Raw genomic sequence first — 27561 nt, forward strand, 5'->3', positions numbered from 1 at the left:
TTACTTTCATTGCACAGAACTGAGCACTGAACACATCAATCACAAAAGTCACAGGAGACACAAGCATTCCTGCCTGCTGATGGCTCTGCTGAAACAGTTACATTTCAGACAGTAAAAAAGCACATCACTGTTTCGCAGCACAGCATACTATTTACTTCCAACTGTGATTCTTTTGATTTAAAAAGGGAGGGGCACAATCCCCCCCCCACCCTTTAGATTTTACTTATTAACCACACCTTTAGACCTTTCAAATGAAATGACCTGAAGTGGGTAAAAATTACACTGGGGAAAGGGAACAGAATTTTAGAGTTTAAAAATTCTTGAAATCTTACCTGTTTGATTATTTTCAGACTGAGCTATAAGAGCTGCCATTGATGAATTTGGATTTAATCTATTGCCATATATGTGAGATGATGCCTGACTAAGAGAAGATCCAGCTAGAGTATTTGCCTAAATGAAAAGAATTACAAAGACAAATGAATTATACTTAAAAATATCTTAATACTTTTCCTCCTAATAGACCTAGTAACAACTATCTTCTCCAACCTAAGAATATAAGCAAAAATTTCTTTCTGAAGAGCAAATTTCATTGTTGTTTTACCATTCCAATATTCCAGTTTCTGAAAAGTTACATAACTCTAAATTAAAAAAAAAAAAAAGTGAGAGAGAGAAAGAAAAAGAATTGGCACAAAGTTAACTATTCATGCTTTAATTTCAAAGTACCTATTCGATACCAAAACCAGTGGCATGGTAACCATGTGAACATATGACTAGTTATTTAATCTTATTAAACCATTTACAAAATAAGGGCAGGGAGACAACAGATGTCTAACAAATGTTTCAATCTCTTACCTCACAGACGGGCTGAGGAGGTCAAAAGGTCCAACTTCTACCTTTAGTATTTTAACTACACAGAGCCATATTTCTATTGCTTAATTCTGTCATTAGTAAAACCTGCACACTATTTTGTTACTTCCTATTCTGATAGACTTGGAAGCCTGCTGCTTTTTCTGTTTTGTTTTGTTTTTATTTTAAAAGAAAGCAAACAGGCATCACAAGTATGTTTTCTATACAATGCAGGGCTCAACGAATCACAGCTTTGCCCTGACCCCATATAAGGCACTGTCTTTTTGGCAGTAAGCCAGCTCTACAAACTGAAGAGCTAGTCCACAGTTTGTGATTCATTCATGTTGCTAACCACAATTCTGAAGGCCTCCGCTGGGACTTGTGCCAAACAAGCGAAAATGAACCCTTAAACAGATGAAGCTAAGGAGGCTAGCCAAAGTCTTGCGTAATCCAAAGTAATAAAAATGCCTTCTTTGATGTGAATACTTTCTCCCACTTTCCAAGAATATTATAACCTTAAAAATGTGGCATTTTAGAAGCAAATCTCGTGTACACAAAACACTGTTAACTCACAGAAGGCTATTACTAGCCTGAAATACTTTTCAGACTTAACAGAACCACGACTTTCAAAGTAGATTTCTTTTTCTTTTTCATGAATGAAATCAAACTTAACCTTTCATAAAAACAAAATCATTGTGTAGTTATTGCAAAAGAAAATTCTGGAAAACAATTGAAAAGAACTGAGGCGTTTTTAATATAAAGCAGCTGAATAACAGCAGAACAAAAGATGTGGGACATTTTGACATGTTTAACTGCACAAAGGAGACCAAGACGACATAATAGTGACAACAAGCAAAATATAAACAAGAGAATAAACTGTGTTTCTGGAAAGACTCAGACCCTGACATTAACATTCGGCCTCTAGCCAACTTACTAAGCATAAAAGTTGGACTTTACAATTCACAGTAATAGTCCCCGTGATGTAGAATCCTGTCCTTGCTTTCCATTGTTTCAAAGGGTATATTTCATAGTTCACACTGTAATGTCTAAGTTCAACTGGTCAATTTCTGGGCTTCATTTTTCCTCTTATTAAAGATATGTATACAAAGTCAGTAGTTTGGATTATATGGTACTGTTTAACAATCAATTAGCCCTTGGCTAACCTAAAGATCACACTAGACACTTACCATGTATAGAATATAAAAAATATGAGTCAAAAATGGAAATACAGGAAGACTTTTTTTTAACCTCTCCAGAAGTTAACTACTTGGGAATCTTGGATACTTATAAAATAACTTAGAACAAGAAAAATCCAAAGAGACACACAGAAAGATCAGATGTTACCAGTAACCCAGTTTAAAATCTTGGGCACCTCACACTTAAAAATGCTCTTTGCAGAGCCAATTTACTTACTCTAGACACAAGTCTAAAAAGATCAACTAAGCATATAACAGATTAGAAGTGGAAAATTAATTAGAAAGAGGAAGAAAAAGTAATATCTTGAGACATTTTGTTGGCAGCAAGAAGTAACAGCTGACAGCAAGAGAGGAGAGAGAAAAATACGAGCAAGAATGAGCGCATTCCCGACTGCCGGTGGGGCTGTGCTCTGAGTACACGGACAGGAGGGGCCTCTGCACCTGCACCCGGTCCTTTGACTCTCGTGTTTGCGCACTCATCCACCGGCTGAATCAAAACTATTATCATACCAGTTGAACTGCATTTCTAGTTCCAATAATCAGTTTTATGAGCTGCCTTAGTCTCTTGACAAGAATCAAAGATCCTATTCTCTTTCAGGAAGGTTTCCTTCTGTCAGGAGCTTTATATTTATCCTTGTTAGCTTCAAATTTCTTGATGTAGTCTCCAAATCATCTTACTTTCCGAATCACACACTACGCCCACTACACTAACGGATCAAAACGCAAGGCAGCACACCATAACTGATTTCCATAATGACTATCAACAGGAAGAGAATCAATCATCGTTAGCATAATTCCAAAGCAGGAAAGATGTATTTTATAAAGATGGCAGGAAAAGGTAAAATTAATAATAAAATAATAAATTAGAAATACATTCTTCATTAACCTGAATGATAAATTTCCCAAATTTTCTGAATGCTTAAAAATTATCTGGTAGTTTTGTCTTTTAAAAATTATTGTATTTATCTAAACAAGAAATTTCCAAGAGAGACTGAAAATAAATTACTAATTTTACCATGTAGGGTTTTGTGGTATATGAAAACATCTAAAGCACTCCACATTAAAACTCAAGTCATTACCATCATTTTAAGCTGGTAACATGAGCTACCAAAGATTCCACAAATGTCTGACACTGCTTGGCCAACACTTCTGAAATGATATTTACAATGGTTACTGCTGGAAACTCTTGATAACTCTGTAGGCACCTTAGGACCAAGAAACTCCCAACATTTTAGTAAAAAGATTCTTCTTCAACTTAGTAGCAATAAAGAAGGATAAGAGAGAGAGCAGGGAAGAGACACACAACTTATGAGGAGAGTACACACATAATGACTGGCATTTTGTAGACTCAAAAACCTTCGTTACTAATAAGTGAAAGCACTAAGATTCATGAAAGTCCATGAGAACCTAAAGAAGCTAGTTATGAAGCATAAAGGGCACTGAAAGCTTTTATATAAAAGGAATCTGGAACAAGGAATAAGGGAAACAATATATACACGGTTCTCCAAAGCACACCTTGAACATGGATTTTTAAAGTGCAGTGAAAGCAAATTACTAATGTACCATAGGTCTGCTTCAGAAGACCTGGTATAAAAACTGGCAGTTGTTATTGCTGGAGACGGTGTGGAGAAAAAGGAACCCTCCTACACTTCTGGTGGGCATGTAAATTGGTGCAGCCACTATGGAGAACAGTATGGAGGATCCTTAAAACACTAAAAACAGAGCTACCATATGATCCAGCAATCCCACTACTGGGCATACATCCCAAGAAAACCATAGTTCGAAAAGATACATGCACCGCAATGTTCATAGCAGCACTATTTACACTAGCCAAGACATGGAAACAACCTAAATATCCATTGACAGATGAATGGATAAAGGAGATGTGGTACATGTATACAATGGACTACTACTAAGCCTTAAAAAAGAGTGAAATAATGCCATTTGCAGCAACATGGATGCACTGAGAGATTATCATACTAAGTGAAGTAAGCCAGACAAAGAAAAATATCATATCATATAGCTCACATGTGGAATTTAAAAAAAGAGAGAGAGAGAGAGAGAGATACAGATGAACTTATATACAAACAGAAATATATCCACAAACATGGAAAACAAGCTTATGGTTACCAAAGAGGAAAGGGGAACGGGCAGAGGGATAACTTAGGAGTTTGGGATCAACATATACACACAACTATATATAAAATAGATAACCAACAAGGACACACTGTATGGCACAGGGAACTCTGCTCAGTATTTTGTAATAACCTATAAGGGAAAAGAATCTGAAAAAAAAAAAAAGAAATATATGTACGTATAACTGAATCACTTTGCTGTACACCTGAAATTAACACAACATTGTAAATCAACTAGACTTCAATTAAAAAAAAAAACAAAAAACTGGCAATTGTGTTTGGAGGGAAGCACATACCTTATTTCAATTCTGTCTTGCCCCGGGAAAGAGAATGTCTACTGTGGACAAATATGTTCTCAGGCCTATTGGCACTATAAAGAGTATGAGTTGTTAAACACTGGGGAGGCTGAGTGAAGGTTCCACAACACACATAAACTCTGTACTGGTTTTGCAACTTTTCTATACACCCAAAAATTATTTCAAAATAAGAAGCTTAAACAAAATAAAAATATGTAAGTGTCCATCAACAGATGAATGGATAAAGAAAATGTGGCACATATATGCAGTGGAATATTACTCAGCCATAAAAAGAAATGAAATTATTTGTAGTGAGGTGGATAGACCTAGAGTCTGTCATACAGAGTGAAGTGGATCAGAAGGAGAAAAACAAATCCCGTACGCTAACACATATATGTGAATCTAAAAAAAAATGGTTCTGATGGACCTAGGGGCAGGACAGGTATAAAGACACAGACGTAGAGAATGGACTTGAGGACACAGGGAGGGGGAAGGGTAAGCTGGGACGAAGTGAGAGAGTGGCATGGACACATATACACTACCAAATATAGATAGCTAGTGGGAAGCAGCCGCATAGCAGAGGGAGATCAGCTCGGTGCTTTGTGTCCACCTAGAGGGGTGGGATAGGGAAGGTGGCAGGGAGACACAAGAGGGAGGGGATATAAGGGGATATGTATGCATATAGCTGATTCACTTTGTTATACAGCAGAAACTAACACACCACTGTAAAGCAATTATACTCCAATAAAGATGTTAAAAAAAAAAAAAGAATATGACTGCCAAAAAACTGGTTACTTGGCTTTATAGTGTCCTGATGAAATGAAGTCATCTACTCAAAATGTAAAAACAGGTTTTAGATCAAGATTAAAATATTTTATGAAATTATAAGTTCATACTGCCTTAATAAACTTCTGCTTTCACTTCCAAATATATTATACCTTAGACAGGTTCTTTTTTCCTTCCCCAAGACTAATAATTGAAGGAACCACTTCCACGCAAGATGTTATATCTATTCTAATACCCTAGTAAAAGTCTCATTAAGTGTAATAATTATTTTACAAGATGGACCCAAAGCCAAGTAAAGTAAAAAGAAACTGAATAATTACTGAGGTAAATCTAAGTCACGATGAAGCAAAATATGCTTAGTACCTGAGTCAAAGAATACCCTTAGCAAATTTAGAATAACTTACTATGTTAAGCATCTAGAAAGATATGCAAGTCCCTACACCAAGGCAGTAGTGAAACTCAAAATAAATCAGAGAAATTTAGTGTTTCCTAAGTAGACTGACATACCCTATTAAAATATTAACAAGATTAAAATTATATTTCAGCTTGAATTTTCCCATTAATAGTTCACCTCTTACATTTCAAATGTCTCCTTATGACCACAGAGAAGTTTTGAAAGAGTTCTAGTTGTACAGTGAAGTAAGTCTACCAAATTCCTAGGCACTTGGCTCATTCTAAAGGAGTTAGTAGAGAGGAAAAAAATCAGGCTAAATCTACTCAATTATCTGAGTATCAGACTTAAAAGTGAGTATTGTTTTGGTAGATTTTTTTTCCTCCCTAATGTTGGTAAAGGCAGAAAAATAAAGTATAAAGAAGAAAAATTAGGTTTGAAAGAACAGTACCTATCAAAATTTCACCTTTGGAAAGTATCATAGCAATGCATCACCTAGAGGTGAGTATGAAACTTCATGCTTCACTCATAGGAAGAGGTCATAGCAAGCACTTTTTAAATGCACAATTAACCTGTCAATAAACATTAAAGTCGAATGATTCAAACAAGCTCTAAAACACAGTAGCTTCTTCTTCAAACTTTCCAACGCTGACACATGATTTTAAAATGCGTTCTTCTGAAATACTGTCAGCTCACTAAACAGTATTATTTTAAAAAATTCCTACTTCATCCATACTCTTACAAGAAAAAACTTTTTGTTATCACTATATCGGCCGTAAGACAAACTATCTCACCTTGGGTGAGGCAATAAAGCTCTCTGTCTTCAATTTCCAACTGTAAAAATGGAGACAGAAATAGTACCTTCCTCCTAAGAATACTGTGAGACTTGAGTTACTGCTGAGAAGTTAGGGCTGAGAAGAATGCGTGGCAGATGGCAAGCACTCAAACTTTACCTTGTTATTTAAAACTTCTTTTCATAAACTATTATGGTTTCCATCTTTGCCATTAACTTCGTTAGAGAACATAATGTGCCAATTATATTCTGATATTAACATGGCTATATTTCAGAGTACAACGTTTCCCTAAGAAAAATTAGATGGTACTGCCTCATTATGCAATGATATTTTAATCTATATATTCTATAATAACATAGCAATACAGCAAATATAATGTAAGGATTCAAATAGTTTAATGACAATTTATACACAATTTGTTTAACTAGAAAAGTTTTCAGGAAAAACTGGAGAACAATAGAAAGTTTCATATATTCTCCAACTCAATCCTAACTTTGTACTCTAAAATGTATCCTGATAACAGACCCATTTCTGTGTCAGCTACCACCATCGGGCTTTAATACTCAGCATGTGATGAGAGAAGAAACCATGTGTGAACAACTTTCAGGTCCCATGAGTAGGCTGACTGTTAAAGCTGTCAGGTTCAATTGCATCATTCCACTTTATTCAATGCCCCAAACTGCTCCCTAATTGTTAGGAGCTTAACGTATTCAAAACCATTGTTTAGGCTAATGCTGAAATGCCCCACAATTGAGTTTATAAAGTAGTGGGAGGGATTAAATTGTAGTTAAACCATCAATGAACACTCATGATTGAGCAACAGAACTGTGCAGAATAACCACCAATTCTAAGCAGGTTTCTTAATTGGTCAATATCTAATCAATATAACTCCTACCTTTTGGGGTGGAAATTAAGTCCCTAGGACTAAAGAGGCTATTGAAATAATTTAAGAATGGAAAAGACCTTAGTCAACAGCTGTATGTGAAATGACTAAATGGGTGTAATAACCATTAATTCCAAAGTAATTCATGGCCTGCAAAGTACTTATGCTCGCTTGAACTTCAGAATATACCTGTACAGCAGGTAGAACAGGTATTTAAAGTATCCCATTTCACATATGAAAAAAAAATCAACATTCACAAATGTAAAAGACCTACCCACAGACACACTAGTGAGCAGCAATGCTCCAGGAATCTAGGATTTCGGACCCAAATTTCTGCTATTTTGTATTGTGCCACACAAACAGACACAGTAAAATTCCTAAGAATGTTTCTTCAAAGAGATACCCCTCAACACAGAGGCTCATGATCTATGTCACTTAACCTCTTCATCATCCAAAAGTAAGTAACATTAGAAAACACTTATAAAAACTTATTCTACTCAGAATGTGAACTTCCTTAAAATTACAAGTCATTATGTAATTATTTAAAACAGGGACTTCCCTGGTGGTGCAGCAGTTAAGAATCCGTCTGCCAATGCAGAGGACACAGGTTCGAGCCCTGGTCCAGGAAGATCTCACATGCTGCGGAGCAACTAAGCCCGTGTGCCACAACTACTGAGCCCGCGTACCGCAACTATTGAAGCCCACGTGCCTAGAGCCTGTGCTCCACAAGAGAAGCCACCGCAATGAGAAGCCCGCGCACCGCAACGGAGAGTAGCCCCCGCTCGCCACAACTAGAGAAAGCCTGTGTGCAGCAAGACCCAATGCAGCCCAAAAATAAATAAATTAATTAATTAATTAAAAAGCAGGATACAACAATAAAGTAAAGTAAAATAAAATAAAATAGATGAAACTTCCGTTCTGACCAATCAAGTCAGAGCTCCTCCAAAGACAGGTGAATCGGCCTGGGAAACTGAACCATTTTCCCAAACAGAATCAAAGTGCCCTATCAGCCATCATCTGAAAGGAAATCAGGATTACATCTAAGACAACTCCCCAACACACACACCAAAGTTAAGATACTTGAAGTAAAAGTCTCACAGAAATCTGCAAAACATTAGTCACTAAATTATACCTTTAAAATACTTAAATTTATCTGCATTTACTAAATATCACATAAATAAACCTTAGAAGTTCCTTCAATTAAATTACTTTAAAACCTGTATCATTTTTATAATAGTAACACAGAGTAAACAAGGAACCATGATTATCTACATGAAGACTGTATCCAAAAGCAAAACTCAGAATGCAAGACATATTAGAATACAATTATTTTCATTACATTCTGTCTTAAACTCTATTAAAGCAATCATCCTTCAAACAAAAGCACCAGAATGCTTCCGAAGACAAAACAGAACGAATGCGGAACTAAGAAACAGTGGAATTTGAAAGGCAAAATGAAACATTAACGGCACACCTATAGAAACTAATTTATACCTCTACCCACGGTACAAGAGCAGAGTACCCATCACTGAAACATCACAAGGACAGCAGTTGTATCTTCCAATAACGATAAGGAACTATAACTGTAACTATACTGCTGATATCTGTGAAGGAATAAGTACCCTAAAGACAAGTTTATCAAATAAAACAAAAGGATCTGACGTCAAACAATATAAAACTAGGTTATCAAACATTTTTAAAGTTTTTTTTCAAATTAGGGCTGCTAAGCATCAGACTTTGTCTCCCCACATTTTTACAAGTGTCTCCTTTTTGCCCCATTAAAGGCACAAATCTAGTTTCAGTTTTAAATTTCTATTAGCTCTTCCTGATCTTACTTCCCTGACCACTTGCCTGGGAACAATCCTTAAGACAGCAAATAAACCAAAGAAGAGGCCTGTCTATCTTACTTAAAACCAAGGCCAGAAAGATGAATGACCTATGGATTTTTATCCTGCCGGCACCAAGACCATCACTAAAAATTACTGCTTTCATTAAGTTTTTGGGAGGGAAAGGAGGAAAGTCAAAACATCGTTCAAATTTAACACTTCTATTCTCTGATTTATATTTTTTAAAACATTTGCTTGCTGGTGTGATGGTTTTCTCAATAATTGTGACAAGGCTTCTATAATTATATTTTAAATATTGATAGTTTTGATTTGCACACTTATAGCACTACTCTCTCCATTTTTACATCAACTACCTATAAAGAGACTCTAACTAAAAGGGTAGGATGTGATTATCTAAACACACTGAATTGCAGGACCTGAAAACATACAAGGCCTATACATAAGTTAAACAGAAATAAACTTCTGTCATTTTGGAAAGAAGATTAAATTACCAAGTGCATCACAATTTTAGGAGTTCTATCTAAACATTCTATTTATTCTAAATATTTCTGTATCCTTCCTTTGCACACTGCCTAGAAAATTCACACTTTGCACATTCAACACCAAAACTATTGTCTAAGGCAGCTAAACTGAAGTAGTTCTGCACTCAGTTCGACTCAGAGGTCAACCTGCCTCAGTTGCCTGGAGACTGATGGTTGCTACAGCAGCACCAGATAAGCCAGGTTAAATAAGCTCCGGCTTGAAGGCAGAAAGCGTTTACTGCTGGACAGAAACAGAGGTGCAGCTGTCTCGGCATGCAGCATGTGAGTCTCACTGGATGATCATATTTATAAGAGACCCATCTTACTGAAACAGGGAAGAGGATAAACAGTGAAGATTTTAATTGGACTGAATCCTGGATTACTTGCAACTATGATTTCTTTGTTCTTCAGCTGAGTCATATGTTAAGTGGAATTTTCCCTCTAGCTATAAATTTCTCTTCACTACCACTTCCCCCACCCACCTCCCTAAAGCCAACCCCCAAAACCACAAACATAATGAATGGGAAGAAATGAGATTTTTGCTTAATTCAGCCTGGAATTAACCAGAGGGTAATTAAAACAGACTTTTAGAATTTTAGAAAGAAAGCAAAGAAAAATGCACATTGAAAATGTTCATGTGAGACTCTTTCCAAGGATATAAAGCTATCAACAGCATATGGTTACACTTAATTAAAAGAGATAAAACCATTAATAAGAGCCATTTTCTCATCTATCCTTTCACCCTCTCTAACCCCAAACCCCTATCATTATGCCTATACCTCACCAAGGCTAGTGAAATGAGCTAGAGAAAAACTCTCCTAAAATAGTCAGGTTGAGAAGTTCACCAAATTGTTAACTTTCATTTTCAAAGACAATACCACTAACCATGCCATTGTTTTTCTGTGCTGAACTGTTGTTTATTCTAATTCTTGATCTAATTATAATGGTGATCGTTTGCACTGCACCATTACATACTTTAAAAATAACTTAATGCTGTGCTCTGATGTACAACTTACAGAAAATGCTGGAAAAGTGTACATATATTCTAAGGCCCGTACAATAGAAATTATGAACACATACATAAAGTAGAAGTTTACAGCAACTTACAAACAACTAAACTAGTTGTTTATAATTAGACATTTGTCTTTGTCATAATTTTCTTAAAACTCTGAGACTATTAGAGGCATTGGGTAAAATGAAACTAATAAAATTATAAAGAATTCCAAATAAAGAAAAAATATATATACTTTAGGAATTTTAAATTATTACCTTTGAGGAAACATGGGGGTTGGGGATGGGGAGTGAGTGTGTGTTCGTGTGTGTGCATGCGTGTGTTTGTGCACGCACGCGTGTGTGTGCACGCGCGCAGTTGTGCCCATTTACTATCCTATTTGTATAATTATGATTTCTCTGGTTTGACTCTGGCTCTTAGAGCATTCTTGTAGACTAGGTCACCTATCAAGTTCCAGATCTAAAATGAAGGAAAAGGATAAATAAATGCAAAACCACCAACATAGTCACCATTATTTATAATATTATAAATATTCCTTCTTTATCACAAGAAAGAACACCATATAAGTACTTAAAAGAATCATTCACTCTTAATCCTATATTCTCCTTCACTGGTTTTTAAAAATTTACACCACAGATATTCATATATTATTTCTGTGATTTTAAAATTATGAAAGGAATTTTTAAAACCACAGAAGTCCAAAAATGGTTCATACTTTGTAAGTCCTACTTTTAAAAGAGGGAATAAAAGCTCCCCCCAAATTACTATTTTACATCATTAGGACAAAATCAGGAACTCAGAAATTGAAAAGAATCAGTTGGTGCCAACATATTCTTCTGTGCTCTCCCATGAATATCATGTAAAAATGTGTATTATTTCCACTCATGTCAATACAGGTTGAGATATTTTATAAATTCCTATAGGAAGCCCTATTTCATTTATCTCCCCTATAATCTAACTTACTTTCATTTGCAAATGAAGGAACTGACAAAGGATTAATCTCCAAAATATACAAGCAGCTCATGCAGCTCAATATCAACAAAACAAACTACCCAATCCAAAAATAGGCAGAAGACCTAAATAGACATTTCCCCAAAGAAGATATACAGATTGCTAACAAACACATGAAAAGATACTCAACATCACTAATCAGCAGAGAAATGCAAATCAAAACTACAATGAGGTATCACCTCACACCAGTCAGAATGACCATCATCAAAAAATCTACAAACAATAAATGCTGGAGAGGGTGTGGAGAAAAGGGAACCCTCTTGCACTGTTGGTGGGAATGTAAATTGATACAGCCACTACAGAGAACAGTATAGAGGTTCCTTAAAAAACTAAAAATAGAACTACCGTGCGACCCAGCAATCCCATATACCCTGAGAAAACCATAATTCAAGAAGAGTCATGTACCACAATGTTCATCGCAGCTCTATTTACAATAGCCAGGACATGAAAGCTACCTAAGTGTCCATCAACAGATGAATGGATAAAGAAGATGTGGCACATATATACAACGGAATATTACTCAGCCATAAAAAGAAACGAAATTGAGTTATCTGTAGTGAGGTGGATGGACCAAGAGTCTGTCATACAGAGTGAAGTAAGTCAGAAAGAGAAAAACAAATACCGTATGCTAACACATATATATGGAATCTAAAGGAAAAAAAATGGTTCTGAAGAACCTAGGGGCAGGACGAATAAAGACACAGATGTAGAGAAGGGACCTGAGGACACGGGGAGGGGGAAGGGTAAGCTGGGATGAAGTGAGAGAGTGGCATGGACATATATACACGACCAAATGTAAAATAGCTAGCTAGTGGGAAGCAGCTGCATAGCGCAGGGAGATCAGCTCGGTGCTTTGTGACCACCTAGAGGGGTGGGAGGGAGACACAAGAGGGAGGAGATATGGGGATATATGTGTACATATAGCTGATTCACTTTGCTATACAGCAGAAACTAACACACCATTGTAAAGCAATTATACTCCAATAAAGATGTTTAGAAAAAAAAAGACAAACGGATGTACATGTTACTTTGTAACATGGTAATAAGTTACCTGAGTTGTAGCAACAGCAGAGGGTGCAGACGACCCAGCAGACGGGGAGAGCGCTCCCACTTGCTGTAAATGCCCAGAAGGTTGCTGAGGTAAATGAGAACTGGAGACAGGAGTACTGGATCCTGAGCCAGATGCTACATTTGGAAATGATACTGCTACATCACTGCTGCTATAAATACCTACAAGAAAAAAATCTTATTTAAATATTTTATAATTTAGCAGTCAAATTTGTCACAGATACACAACATTAATCAATAAGTTAGAATACCCACATTTCCTCCTGATCCCTCCCACAATGATAAATTTTATTGATGTCAAAAAAAAAAAAACACGGTCCGGGAAGATCCCACATGCCGCGGAGCGGCTGGGCCGGTGAGCCATGGCCGCTGAGCCTGTGCGTCCAGAGCCTGCGTGTCCGGAGCCTGTGCTCCGCGACGGGAGAGGCCACAACAGTGAGAGGCCCGTGTACCGCAAGCAAGCAAACAAACAAACAAACAAACAAAACCCCATGAACTAAATGTATAAATACTGACTTTTCATAAAGCACTTGTCTTAAAGAAACTAAGACTTTTTTCATACGTCAAAGATGATTTGTTAAGAGACAGAGATCACATCAGGAAGTGCTTTGTAAAAATAATAATAAGGGGTTTAGGAATTCCTAAGAGCAGTAACATGTTTCTGAAATAGGAGAATGAAGAATTTAGAGCTGTATAAAAATCACTTGGTAAGCTTTTCAAAAATGCAGATACTAGAGCCCCAGCACTCATGATTGAGAAGGTCTGAAATGGGAAGAGACTTTGTTTTAGAAAGGTCATCCACATTACAGAGCAGAAAATAAAATGGAACAGGACTAGACTTGATATTCCGAGAAAAACAAAGAGCCTGATGCCACTGGTGGGACACAGCAGTGAGAATAAAGAATACAGGTGGATTCTATAGATATTCAGGAGGTAGAATAAACAGGACTTTATGACGGACCAAATGGGGTATCTAAGTAGCAGTCGGGGTGGTCAGGGACCAGAGGATTAAGAGATGATGGTGACGTGGAAAGCTAGGTGGTGGTAGCATTCACTTCAGAGAACACAGGGAAAGAGGAAAGAGATTTGAAAGCATTTTCAGTAGCATCACAGGGTTAAAAAGCCAGAAAGAAAGAGTAGAAGCAATTCACTCTAGAAAAGTGGATGGACAGAGGACAGAAAGAGAAAATGAGCAAAAGTTAAGCAGAAACTAGGAGTTACTTTAAAAAGTGTTTTGTGGGTTTTTTGTTTCTTTTTTTTTTCAAGATGGGAGATCATGCTCTTATGCTGATAAACAAAGAGTCCACAGAGAAGGAGAGGCTCTTTGAGGATAAAGGTTAAGAGACAGGAATCTCTATAAACCAGTGGGGTTCTGAACCAGGGGTGATTCTGCTTCACAAGAGACATATGACAATGTCTGGACACATTTTTGGTTGTCAAAACTAGGAGGTACTACTGGCATCTAGTAGGTAATGGCCAGGGATGCTGCTAAACATTGTACAATGCACAAGACAGCTCCTCATAACTAACAATTATCTGGCCCATAGAGTCAATAGCAATGGAAGCTGAGAAATCTTATAATAAACCAGGGCTCTTGGGAGGGTGGGAGGGAATAAGACCTTAAGAACTTGACACTATAAACAAGAGGAAAGCAGAAAAAAAGAACCTAAGTATGCTATAGTCAAAAAAATTTTTTTGAGAAAACACAGTGCTTGGTTATATCAACAGTAAAATTTACTTTGTTCTAAAGAATATAAATATTATTGATTCATAATAAATAAAAGTATCTATAATCTTCAAACAAGGGGAATACAAAAACTGGGACATTTTTAAAGGCCTTACAACTATAATTGAGGCTCCTAAGAATCTTTTTATATCTACAATTTCTCCAGAATAAAGATAATTTATCCACTTAACAAATACATTCATTCCACAAACATCTGAGAGCTCACTGTTTGCCAGACATTATTCTAAGCCCTAGAGATACAAAGCCATTCAAGATATGTGGTCTCCGCCTTCAAGAAGCTTAGTGGAAAAAAGAGACAATTACAAAAGACCGTGAAGAGTACTATGATAGAGATATCCTCGGGAGGCTATGAGTGCATAAAGAGGGTTATCTAACCCAGACCTGGAGTGAGAGAGGATGGGGTCAAAAAGCGAACTGGGAGAGATGTGTGCCTTTAAAGCTAATTTCTAAAGGAGCTGCAGGACAGAGGTGAAGGGCATTCTGAGGAAGAAACAGGCGCCACAGAGCCAGGTGGATTCTAAGAACTTCCAAGTGCCATCCGTGTAGCTTAAGCAAGAAATGAGGCTAAAAAATAAGCAGGAATCAAATCAAGAAGAACATTAAAAGTTAAAATGTTAAAAGTTAAAAATTTAGAGACAATCGGAAGCCACCGAAGTATTGTAAGCAGAAGTCTGGTGTGATCAGATTGGTGTTTCAGCAAAACATAAGTAAATCACTGGTACAAGGCTGAGAACAGATTGGGGAGGGGATTTAAACAGAGACTGAGAAAGCTGTTAAGGGCTGCTACAATGATACTGATGAGCAAAAATAATAATAATATTAAAAAAAACAAACCTAAGGTAACAGCAGTAATGAGACATTACAAAGACAACATTCATAGGACTGGTAACTAATTAGATCTGAAGAATAAAAAAGAGGGAAGAGTCAAAAATGACTCTTAGGACTTCCCTGGTGGTGTGGTGTTTAAGAATCTGCCTGCCAATGCAGGGGACACAGGTTTGATCCCTGTTCCGGGAAGATCCCACATGCCACGGAGCAACTAAGCCCGTGCGCCACAACTACTGAGGCCATATGCCACAACTACTGAAGCCTGGTGCCTAGAGCCGGTGCTTCACAACAAGAGAAGCCACCGCAAGGAGAAGCCCATGCACCACGTGGAAAAGTGGCCCCTGCTCGCCGCAATTAGAGAAAGCCCACGTGCAGCAACAAAGACCCAACACAGTCAAAAATAAATAAATAAATAAAAAAAGACTCTTAAACACCAGTAAGTGACTGTGAGAGTGGTAACATTCACTGAAGTAGAAACAGCAACTGAGAGTATCCAGCACTTGTTACTATGTGTAGGTCACTGTGCTAGGACCACAGACCAATGAAGTAACTATTACTCCCATTTTACATATGAGCAAACAGAAGTTTGAAGAAATAAACTAATTCCTTTAGTGACCTAGTAGATGGTAGAACCAGGAGTCAAACTCATAGCCATGTGACTTTACAACCAAAACCACTTCCTAATTACATGTTTGAGGTTGAGGTTGATCATCACAGTCTTTGAGATGCCTGTGGGACACGAAACTCCTATATCATCTAAAACAGAATGGGATGAGCCTGAAGCTCAGCAGAAAAAAATCAGGTCTGGAGACACAAATCAGGAGCCAGAAGGATGACAAAGATAGAATAAGTAAATGTGAAAACTCAGAAAGGCTTACTGTTGGCCTGCTAACTAGTTCATATTTAGAAACACGGAAATTTCATATTAAAAAGTCTAGATTTCTAATTTCTCCTGAAAAACCTGAAGCTCTGTCAACACTGGATACTATATTCTGAAATAGCAACAATCCGCCCGAGCTCTGGACAGGGCATTGATTCCTTAACCCACCAGAGTCCCACCATTCCTTATGCTTCACCTCTTCGTCAGTCATTTATGTTACCTACCTAGCTCCTGTAAGTATTTGATTAAAAACCTGTGATATGGGGCTTCCCTGGTGGCGCAGTGGTTGAGAGTCCGCCTGCCGATGCAGGGGACGCAGGTTTGTGCCCAGGTCCGGGGGGATCCCGCGTGCCGCGGAGCGGCTGGGCCCGTGAGCCGTGGCCGCTGGGCCTGCGCGCCTGGAGCTTGTGCTCCGCAACGGGAGAGGCCACAGCAGTGAGAGGCCCGCGTACCGCAAAAAAAAAAAAATCTGTGATATGGAAGCTGGTCAAAGGCAAGGCAAGGAAAAATGAGATCACCCAGGGAAGTTCTTGGTGTGATCAAGAGAAGAGGACTAAAGACAGGACCTAGGGAACATTACCATTTAAAGGGTAGACAAAGAAAGATGGACCACAAAGAACAAAATAAGGAAACAGAGAGAATCTTAGAAACCACCTAAGAGAATTTCAAAGGAAAAGGTCAAATGATTCTATTGGTCATTTAAGGTAAGGCCAGAGAAAGAAGTCATGAAAAGTAACAAGAAATTTTGGCACGATAACTCTTTTAAGAAGTTTGGCTGTGGAGGACAGAAAAGAGCACATAAATGCAGTGAATATTTATAAACCTACATTCCAAAGGACAGGCATGTAGGTGAGAAAAAAAAATTGTTTTAAGTTGTTTACCCCATAGTTCTTTCAACAAATACTTATTGAGGTTCTGATAATAATTTTTTAAAAGGCAATGAAGATAGCAAAGAACAGAAAGGAATTCATCCTTCAAAGAACTTATAGTCTCACAGCAGAGCTAATAAGTACTCCCAAGCTACTATGATACAGGAAGGAAATGCTAAATACCATAAGAAGGACATACGATACAAAAAACGACTTAAGTTCAGAGGAAGAGACTGGGGTGGAAGAGTTCCAGAGAGAAGTACTTGAACTCAGCTTTTTCAAAGTACCTTAAAAGGTAGAGTGCTGATTTTTTTTAATGTCGAAAAGCATACTGTACGTGGAATCTCCAATTCCCAAAACTAAAAGACAGAAGTGAGCTGGAGGCAGCAGGCTGACATCACAAGAGGACAAGTTTCTGACTGAGACAACGTCCCGGCTCTCCCAACCTTGTGAGCCTCCATACTGTTCTCTTCTAAAAACCAAGGTAATAGCTACCTTAAAGGTTTTTGAGAATACCCATGTAAAGGCCCTAACAGTGCCTAATACACAGTAAGTTACCATAAATGGTAGCTATAGCTATTTTAGAGTTAGTGCTCCAGTTAAAAATTCATCTTTAAGTCAGGAAAGTACAGTATTTTAATTGTCAGGTCCTCTAATGTCCGTACTACACTTTGAAAACTGCAAATACCATTACCACATGCAACAATATATCATGAAAGTATAATACTGAGAAGTAAAACTGTGGTGTGTTTGAGGATCTTCCATCTCTAAACTTAAGTCTGTTTTTTAACTGCATTAGCTTGATCTTAAATGGGAAACTGCACAGCTAAAAACGCAGCAATCACACTTGGAAACTGGTATTCAGGTTACTGTAATAAAATAGAACAAATCAAAATTTTCCTTTCCTATCAAGTCAGGAAAGCATGGAATTCTAAATCTTTTTCGGAAAATGAGGATCACTGGCTCACCTCAACTCCCTCATACCTCAGGTATGATGGTACAGCATTAACCGTTCACTAAGACCTCTAGATCCTTTTCCACAAGGCAAATAATCCTCCTTAGATTGTTCTGTACCTGCTTTCTATTCAACTTCACTCTATTTTCATCTTTTACAAGTTATATGCTCTTTTAATCCAAATCAAGGTGACATTCATCTGATTAAATATAACTGAATCCTGCAATGCACAAGCTCAAGGAAAATACCCTCAAATTCACCTGTTCAGGATACAATATTGTGCACCTTCCGTTCAGGGTAGCTGTACCAGTTTACACTCTTCACCAACAGAGACCAAGTGCCTGTTTTCCACCTCACGCTCGATTTTATCTAGTCTTTAGATCTTTGTTAATCCAATGGGCAAACAAAGGTGCATTACCACACTTTTACCTGTGTGTAACCAGGCGTGGGAGGACGTGTGGAATGAGCAGTGTCAGGAGGAGCGCACCTCGTGTGGAATGAATTTTGGCGAATGGAACTGGCGAGAGAGGAGGCCCGGGCTTTAGGACCAGCCTGGGTCAGCCGTCACGTGTGACAGTGGCGGTGAGGACGGAGACCTGCTCACCCACCCACGGGCGCCCGAGGGAGAGAAGCAGCGCAGGTATAACATGCAGCTGTCCTGAAAAAGGCTCCCCTCTGGGGTTCTTAGCGTCAGGGTGTGCCAGACAGACCGTGCTTGCGTCTCCTCCTCTGTCCGAAGTTTCCTTGGGTTCCTCACAGATGTCTTGGCACCCTTCAGGTCTCGGCTCAAATGGCACCTTCTCCGAGAGGTCTTCCTTGACCACCCTGTTGAGTACTGCAACCCCCTCACTGCACCCATCTACTTCCCTGCTTGATTTTTCTCCATGCTCGTTATCACATTTATCATTCTGCATGTTTTCCTTATTCCTTTGGTTCACTGTCTTTCCCATGTCCCTCTGAAATGTACTCTCCATGAGGATGGGAGTCTGCTTTGTTCACTGCCTTATTCCCAGTATTGTACTTAGAGCAGTGCCAGGCATACTAGATTTGCAATACATATTTATTATTATCATTCAGTATTGAATGAGTGAAACTCTATTTGGCAAGGCAGTATAGCTTAGTAATTAAACTTGCAGGGTTGGGCTCATTTGGACCTGAGATCAGCTGCGTGACTTTGGTCAAGCAACTTAACTTCGCTAAGCTTCTTTCCTTAAAGGTGAAGTGGGGGGGCGCTTCCCTGGTGGCACAGCGGTTAAGAATCCGCTGCCAATGCAGGGGACACGGATTCGAGCCCTGGTCTGGGAGGATCCCACACGCCAGGGAGCAACTAGGCCCGTATGCCACAACTACTGAGCCTGCACTCTAGAGTCTGCGAGCCACAATTACTAAAGCCTGCGTGCCACAACTATTTAAGCCTGCATGCCACAACTACCGAAGCCCACATGCCTAGAGCCCGTGATCTGCAACAAGAGAAGCCACAGCAATGAGAGGCCCACGCAGCACAGCGAAGAGTAGCCCCTGCTTGCTGCTGGTAGAGAAAGCCCGCATGCAGCAGTAAAGACCCAATGGAGCCATACATACATACATAAATCTATTTTAAAAAACAAAAAAAGAGGTGAAGTGGGGTTCATGAGAACACCTTGTCGTTTATTAGGTTGTAAGGATTAAATGCCTGGCACACACTAGACACTTAGAGGCTATTGTTATTGTTTCATAAGCTGTGTAGACTAGGAGTCTTCATTTGTCTTTTCTGTTTCTAGGCTGCTCATTTGAGGCAAGTGTGCATATGTGTGCAAATGTGTGTGTGCGCACAAATGTGTGCTCTAGCAAATTTATCATGCTGTGAACGAACTAGGCCACCTTCACAGGTACTTTTAAGAACTGGAGTCTCAGCACAAACAGTCCCCATTTTTTACTCACGACAATGGGATGTTTTAAAATAAAGATACTGTAAATCAACTATATTTCAATAAAAAAAATTTAAAAAAAGGATGAAATGAAAAACAAAACAAAACAAAAAGAAACAAAGATGCAGAATGATACAGAGAGTGGCAGTAACATACTGATTCATTTATCCATCCACCCAAGAAATATTTATTTCATATGTACTAAAAGACAGGCACTGTGCTCAGAGCAGGGAATAAAGTAGGGAACAAGACAGAAAAGATCTCTGTTCTTCAGGAATATACAATTAGGGAGGCAAACACCAAAACAAACACATGGGACTTCCCTGGTCAAACTCTGTGCTCCCAATGCAGGGGTCCCGGGTTTGATCCCTGGTCAGGGAACTAGATCCCACATGCATGCCACAACTAAGAGTTCGCATGCCACAACTAAGGAGCCCGCGAGCTGCAACTAAGGAGCCTGCTGGCAGCAACTAAGACCCAGAGCAACCAAATAAATTAATTAATTAAATATTTTTAAAAACCACAACTATAAATTGTGGCAAACGCTATATGATGGAAGAGAAAGGGTATAATGAGAGTGAAAAATTAAGAAGCAGAAAAGATCTGTCTGAAGAAATGATATAACAAGACCTAAAGGTTAGGTATGTAGTTGTTAACTGAGCAAAGAATGAAGCAGAAAAGCTCATTCAAAAGACAAGTTAAGGGCTTCCCTGGTGGCGCAGTGGTTGAGAGTCCACCTGCTGATGCAGGGGACGTGGGTTCGTGCCCCGGTCCGGGAAGATCCCACATGCCGCGGAGTGGCTGGGCCCGTGAGCCATGGCCGCTGAGCCTGCGCGTCCGGAGCCTGTGCTCCGCAACGGGAGAGGCCACAACAGTGAGAGGCCCGCGTACCGCAAAAAAAATTTAAAAAGACAAGTTAAAAAAAAAAGGTAATATGGCTCAAGTATAGTGGAGAGAGTGGTAGAAGACAAGGTTAGAGAGGGGAAGGAGTAGATCTCACAGGACCTTGTAAGCCATGCAGAGGTGTTTAGAATTTATGTTAAGATCAATAGGAAGGGGACTTCCCTGGTGGCGCAGTGGTTAAGAATCCACCTGCCAATGCAGGGGACATGGGTTCAAGCCCTGGTCCGGGAATATCCCACATGCTGCAGAGCAACTAAGCCTGTGTGCCACAACTACTGAGCCTGCACTCTAGAGCCCACAAGCCACAACTACTGAAGCCTGCGTGCCTACAGCCCATGCTCCGCAACAGGAGAAGCCACCACAATGAGAAGCCCACGCACCGCAATGAAGAGTAGCCCCCGCTCTCTGCAACTAGAGAAAAGCCCATGCGCAGCAACAAAGACCCAACGCAGCCAAAAATAAATAAATAAATATTTTTTAAAAAGATCAATGGGAAGACAATAAAGACGAATAGTGAGAACTGGATTTTTAAAATATCATCCCTCTAACTGCTGTGTAGCAAATGAATAGAAAGGAGGAAGAGTGGAAACAGAAAGATCATTTAAGAGGCTATTCCATAAACTAGATGAAAGATTATGATCCTCTGAAAATGGCAGTGGAACTGACCATGAAGAAAGATGTGTCTGAAGTGCATCTAGAAGTTAAAATCACCTAAACTTGATAAGCTATATTTGGTAGATAGAGTAAAGTATTTTGCATCAATCCCAATTTTGTTCATTATGTGTTGTTTCTTTTGAATTTACCCGTAAAGACAACACATACTCATTATTTAAATTTTAAGTAGATGGGAAAGTAGGAAAAAAAAAAATCAACCACAAAGACTGTTAATATTTTTATATATTTTCAAACTTCTTGGTGCAGAATTTACAGTTTTGCTCTATATAGTTGCCTATATACTGGACATAGAATTTTTAATCCTCTTACACTTACCATATTTTCTCATTTCACTTTAAAATATTTTTAAATGTTTTGAATATCATTTTGATATCAATTGAATACTGCAGAGCTGACCTGATTTTACAATATTCTACAAATATTTATGCACCTAATATGCCCAGATACAATACTTGCTGCTAAAGATGCTACAAAGAAGAAAACAGATACCATCCTTGCACTCGTGAAGCTTAAAGTAAAGGAGTCACACGTTAAATAATCACACAAATATTAGTGCTATGATGAAAAAGTAGAATGTGCTATGACAGAATACGAGGGGTAACTTAAGATTAGCAGTACCCCCCCCCAAAAAAAAGAGAAAAGAAAAATTCGCAGTAAAGGGTAGGCCTTTGTAAAGTGACACATAAACTGAAAGGAAGTCCTTAGGGGAAGTTCTAATTTTACTTGCCTAGACCTCTTTCCCATTTCTTTTCCAAATAGCACCCTATTTTCTATTAGGGAAGTACCCCTCCTCCACTTCATGCACTCCTGGCCCAGGGATGAACATGTAATCCAATCTGAGGCGAACTGTCTCTGCTGGGAACTTACACCTTGAATGCATGCTCATAAGGGCAGAGAATGATCAGACCTAAGTTAGTCTAATGGTAATAATATTAGGAGTCTATTAGTTCTTGTTCACTTTGCCCTTTAAGCTACCCTTATTTCTCTCCTCCAAAAGTTTTAGAATAAGGTTTTTCTATTAATTCTCTAAAATAACTGTATATATCCAATAAATTACTTTTTGCTTACATTCGACAGAACCTACTTCTGTGGCTTACGTACAGTGGACCCTAATGGACACAGCCACTGTGGTATAATAAACAAAGAAACAAGATGCTCAAAATGAAGCTAGGGACTTCCCCCGGTGGTCCAGTGGTTAGGACTGCTGCAGGGGGATTAGGACCCATTCCAAGCTTCCACTGCAGGAGGTGCAGGTTTGATCTCTGCTTGGGGAACTAAAAAAAAAAAGAAGCTAGAATCCAGCCCAAGAGTCAGCTCAGGTAAAACCTTGCAGGCCATAAAGGACTTTCCAATTTTGTAGTAATGGAAAGCTATTAAAGCGTCTTAACCAAGAGAGTGACATGATCATAATAATATTTTTAAGAGATCACTTTGAATACAAAGTGAACAATGCCTTAAAAGACAACAGAAGAGTAGAATCAGGGAGATTAGTTAGGTAGTTATTGCAATACTTTACACAAAAGATTTTAAGTAACTTAAATTTGGTGAGAATTATGGAGTGAGTAAAGCAGAGGCTCAGGAGTGAGCCCCAAGGAATTTCAACACCAAATCAGGATAAAGGAGAAGTCACAAAAAACTAAAAAGAAATGGTCAAAACAGTAGGACAACCAAGTGAGGGGAAGTGGAAAAAGAAGAGATGGGGAAGTGATGTAAGATGGTCATGTAAGAAGAAAACTGAAAAATACTCACTTGGACTTGACAATGTGAAAGCTATTCCTGACCTGAGTGTAGTAGTAGTTGCAGAAGCCAATATGAAGTGGTTCAAAAAAATCAATCAATCAATCAATCAATGGGGGAATTTCTGTTTCTGGCAACAAGGCAGACTCGACAACCTAAAAACCTTCCTAATTAAAAGTACCTAAAATGTGAATAGCTAAACCCACACACAAAAAATTAGGGGTCCAAATAATGAGGAAAGGCTTTAACAGCTGCCCTGAAGCAGCCAGCCTATGTTAGGAACCTAGGAGCTTTGGCTTTAATGCTCACCACAAGGAAAAGAGATAAAACCTTGGGTCTCCAATGGAGGGAAAGCTGAAATTGATGAGACCCCGTTTATATAGTTTAGACTTTCCCATGGCTACACTTTTAGGGGAAAACTAACCCATCCCTTCTCCACTCCACCCCCAAAGACCCCCACAAAACACAAAACCCCAAAATCACGGCATACACAGGGAGAAAAATAAAATAAGGAAGTTTGTCCAATTTGATCTGAGCTTTGGATAGAGGATGGAAGATCTGCCTTGAGAATTTACAGCCACGGCCTTGCCTTCAAATAGGTTTTGGGGTCTGAACTTACACCATCTGCCTGGTCTGGTAAATCCCAAATGCTGAATCAACATAAGAAGAGGTCAGGCAGTACCCTCACTTGAATATATAGCAGAAACAAACACAAAACCTCTTTGAAGGGATATATCCTCAACCCAGGCTAGAAAATGAGTTTGCAATCCAAAATTAGAAAACATGGAAAGAACAATCCCCTTGATCACAAGTTAGCGGACATTAAGATTTGACTATCTTCTAAGAACCTTAGAAAATAGAAACAGCAAATAAAGATTATGAGATAAAGATTTTAAATTATTAAGAACCTAAGAGAAGAAATCAAAAATATGAGAAAGGAACAACATTCTATATAAAAAAGAAGAACCTGGGATATCCTTCTGTGGTAAGCAGAATTCCCCACGTTTCCCTTCTCCTGGTTATTCAATCAAACACTAATCTAGGTACTGCTCTGAAGGCACTTGGCAGATTGAATTAAGGTACTCATCAACTGACCTTAAAATATGTGGATTATTCTGAATATGAGGGTGGGCCCAGTGTAACTGAATGAGCCCTTAAAAACCGAAGAAGGGCAGAAGGGTCAGTGGGAGATGCAGAAGAGAAAGCAAGACAAATGCGGCAGAAGGGGACCTCAAGAGAGATTCTAGGTGTGAAAAGGATTCAAAGCATCACCTTTTCTGGCTCTAAGATATAGGGACACGTGTGCAAGGATGGGAGAGAAGCCTCTAGGAGCTAAGGGAGGCCCTTAACTGACCGGAAATGGTGACCTTGGTTCTACCACTCCAAGGAAAGAACTGGATTCCACCAACAACCTGAATGAGCTTGGAAGCGGGTTGTTTCCAGAGTCTCCTGACAGTAAGAGCTGGCCAACACCGTGATTTCAGCCTTGTGAGAATCTAAGCAGAGAAACCAACTTACCCAACCCAGACCTCTGACTGTGCACTAAGGAATTTGTCTGGTTTTAAGCTGCTAATATTTGTGGTAATTTGGTACAGCAGCAAGAGAAAACTAATATACTTGCAGTGTCAGAAAGTAAGGAAGCATTAAAAGAATAGTGGGGACATATCAAAAGAACATGGAGTCAGCTTAAAGGGCTCCCAATGCCTAATTGTGAACAATCTGAGCATCACAACAAATGGATTATAACCCATACAAATCCATAAGTCCATACTGAAATAAACTGAAAGTCTGACGAGGAATGAAATATTTACAGAGTCTCACAGTTTATTCCACAAAATACTAATTATAAGGGGGAAAGAAAACCTTTTCATTGGAAAAGTCTCATTATATGCCATGTGACAAAATGCAATGGAAATATCATTTCTAAAATATATAACCCTGGGACTTCCCTGGCGGTCCAGTGGTTAAGAATCCACGCTTCCACCACAGGGGGCACGGGTTGGATCCCTGGTCAGGAACTAAGATCCCTGCGTGCATGTGGTACGGCCAACAAAAAAAATAAATAAATAAAATAAAACAAATAGCCTGAACCTAGTAACTTCAAAAAAAAAGACAAATCCAAAATAACTGGCCTATAATCCTCAAAAATTAAGGCAGCTGTCAAAACTCAGATGGCGTCTAAAGACTAGATGCTAGTAATCTGGCGATATTAATTTCCTGTTCGTGATAGCTGTACCATGATATTGTAGGAGAATATCCTTGTTTGTAAGAAATACTTATATATTCAGGGCTGACGGGGCACTATGACTGTAACTTACTCTCAAATGGTTGAGGAAAATAAAGTTCTCTATATTTGCAATTTTTCTGTAAGTCTGACACTGTTTCAAAATAAAAATATTTTTAGATGTGAGGAAAGAGCTGAACACTCTTAAAAAACAAGAAAGAAAAACAAAACCAGACCAGGTCCATTAAAAAAACAACAACAGGGCTTCCCTGGTGGCGCAGTGGTTGAGAGTCCACCTGCCGATGCAGGGGACACGGGTTCGTGCCCCGGTCCAGGAAGATCCCACATGCTGCGGAGTGGCTGGGCCCATGAGCCGTGGCCGCTGAGCCTGCGCGTCCGGAGCCTGTACTCCGCAACGGGGGAGGCCACAGCAGTGAGAAGCCCCACGTACAGCAAAAAAAACCAAAAACAAAACACCCAAAGAATTCGTAAAATTTAAAAACACATTCACTAAATAGAAACAATAAATAAATAGAGCTAAAGAAATGGTGAGTGAACAAAAAAGAGTTAACAAAAGTACAGATATAGCACAGAGAGATTAAGAAGCGGAAATTATAAAAGGGAGGGTAAGGGACATGAAAGACAGATGAAAATCTAAAAAAAATTCCTCAAGAATAGAAAGAATAAGAAGAGTAATAATTTAAGATATAATGCCTACAATTGTGTCCAGAATTGATAACAGACATGAATTCTCTCAATGAGGAAGTACAAGAAGATCTTCAACAAGGGAGTGTGGGGAAAACAGTCTGAGGTTTAGGCACACAAATAGGAATGTGGGATTAAACACAGTTTGGGTTTTTTGGTGTTTTTTTCAAGAGGAAAAGACTAGAGCATGTTTAGATGTAGATGGGCAAAGATAAGTGATAGTGAAAGAGACAGTAAGGACACTAAAATTGCAAGGTCTCTGAGAGGGCAAAAAAGGATGGATGAGATCCAGACCACAAGTAAGGATTAGCCTTTGATTGTAGGCAGGACTAGAGAGAAGGAAAAGGAGATGGACACAAATCAAGTAGGTTACAGAACTGAGTTATTAGAAGATCAAGGTTTTTCTGGGAGTAAGAGGCAAAGACATCTAATATACTGGGGATGGGGAAAGGGGAGGAATAGTTAAAAAAAAGAACAATCATGGAAAAAATTAAGAGCTTCCTAGAGATGTGTACTAACATTGCGAAGCAATTTAAATATCACTCAAGGCTAATATGAATCTACAATGGCAGGAATCTGTCAATGGTGTGACTTTGTCTATAGAAACACTTAGCTAAGATGAAGTATAAAAATATAGGTGGGAGGAGGAACCAAGAAGGCAGAGTAGAAGGACATGCTCTCACTCCCTCTTGCGAGAACACCAGAATCACAACTAGCTGCTGGACAATCATCGACAGGAAGACACTGGAACTCACCAAAAAAGATACCCCACATTCAAAGACAAAAGAGAAGACACAATGAGATGGTAGGAGGGGCACAATCACAGTAAAATCAAATCCCGTAACTGGTGGGTGGGTGACTCACAGACTGGCAAACACTTATACCATAGAAGTCAACACAGTGGAGTGAAGGTTCTGAGCCCCACGTCAGGCTTCCGAACCTGGGGGTCCAGCAAACGGGAGGAGGAATTCCTAGAGAATCAGATTTTGAGGCCTAGCGGGAATTGAATGCAGGACTTTGGCAGGGCTGGGGTGGGGGGTGCTGTGGCTCACCATGGGGACAGGACACTAGCAGAAGAAGTTCTGGGAACTACTCCTTGGCGTGAGCCCTCCCAGAATCTGTCATTAGCCCCACCAAAGAGCCCAGGTAGGCTCCAGTGTTGGGTTGCCTCAGGCCAAACAACCAACAGGGAGGGAACCCAGCCACACCCATCAACAGTCAAGTGGATTAAAGTTTTACTGAGCTCTGCCCACCAGAGCAACAGTCAGCTCTACCCCCCACCAGTCCCTCACATCAAGCCTCTTAGATAGCCTCATCCACCAAAAGGCAGACAGCAGAAAAAACA

The 27561-nt window shown here is 39.1% G+C and overlaps 1 protein-coding gene across 13 annotated transcripts in view; it reads right to left on the minus strand.

The window, feature by feature from the left end:
• MLLT10 (MLLT10 histone lysine methyltransferase DOT1L cofactor) overlaps window positions 1-27561 on the minus strand; it is a 248902-nt gene that overhangs the window by 16049 nt on the left and 205292 nt on the right. For all 13 annotated transcript variants that reach the window (XR_014293707.1, XM_082617236.1, XM_082617235.1 and 10 more), the window contains 2 exons: window positions 12770-12948; window positions 333-450 (listed from right to left, as the gene is read on the minus strand). Coding sequence is in view for 12 of the 13 variants with exons in the window: in XM_082617236.1 (XP_082473362.1) it covers window positions 333-450; window positions 12770-12948 (297 nt within the window). In the remaining variant the exon portion in view is untranslated. The remainder of the gene's footprint in view (window positions 1-332; window positions 451-12769; window positions 12949-27561) is intronic.

The sequence above is a fragment of the Mesoplodon mirus genome (assembly GCF_964341445.2).
Source record: "Mesoplodon mirus genome assembly, chromosome: 4".
NCBI classification, from domain to species: domain Eukaryota; kingdom Metazoa; phylum Chordata; class Mammalia; order Artiodactyla; family Ziphiidae; genus Mesoplodon; species Mesoplodon mirus.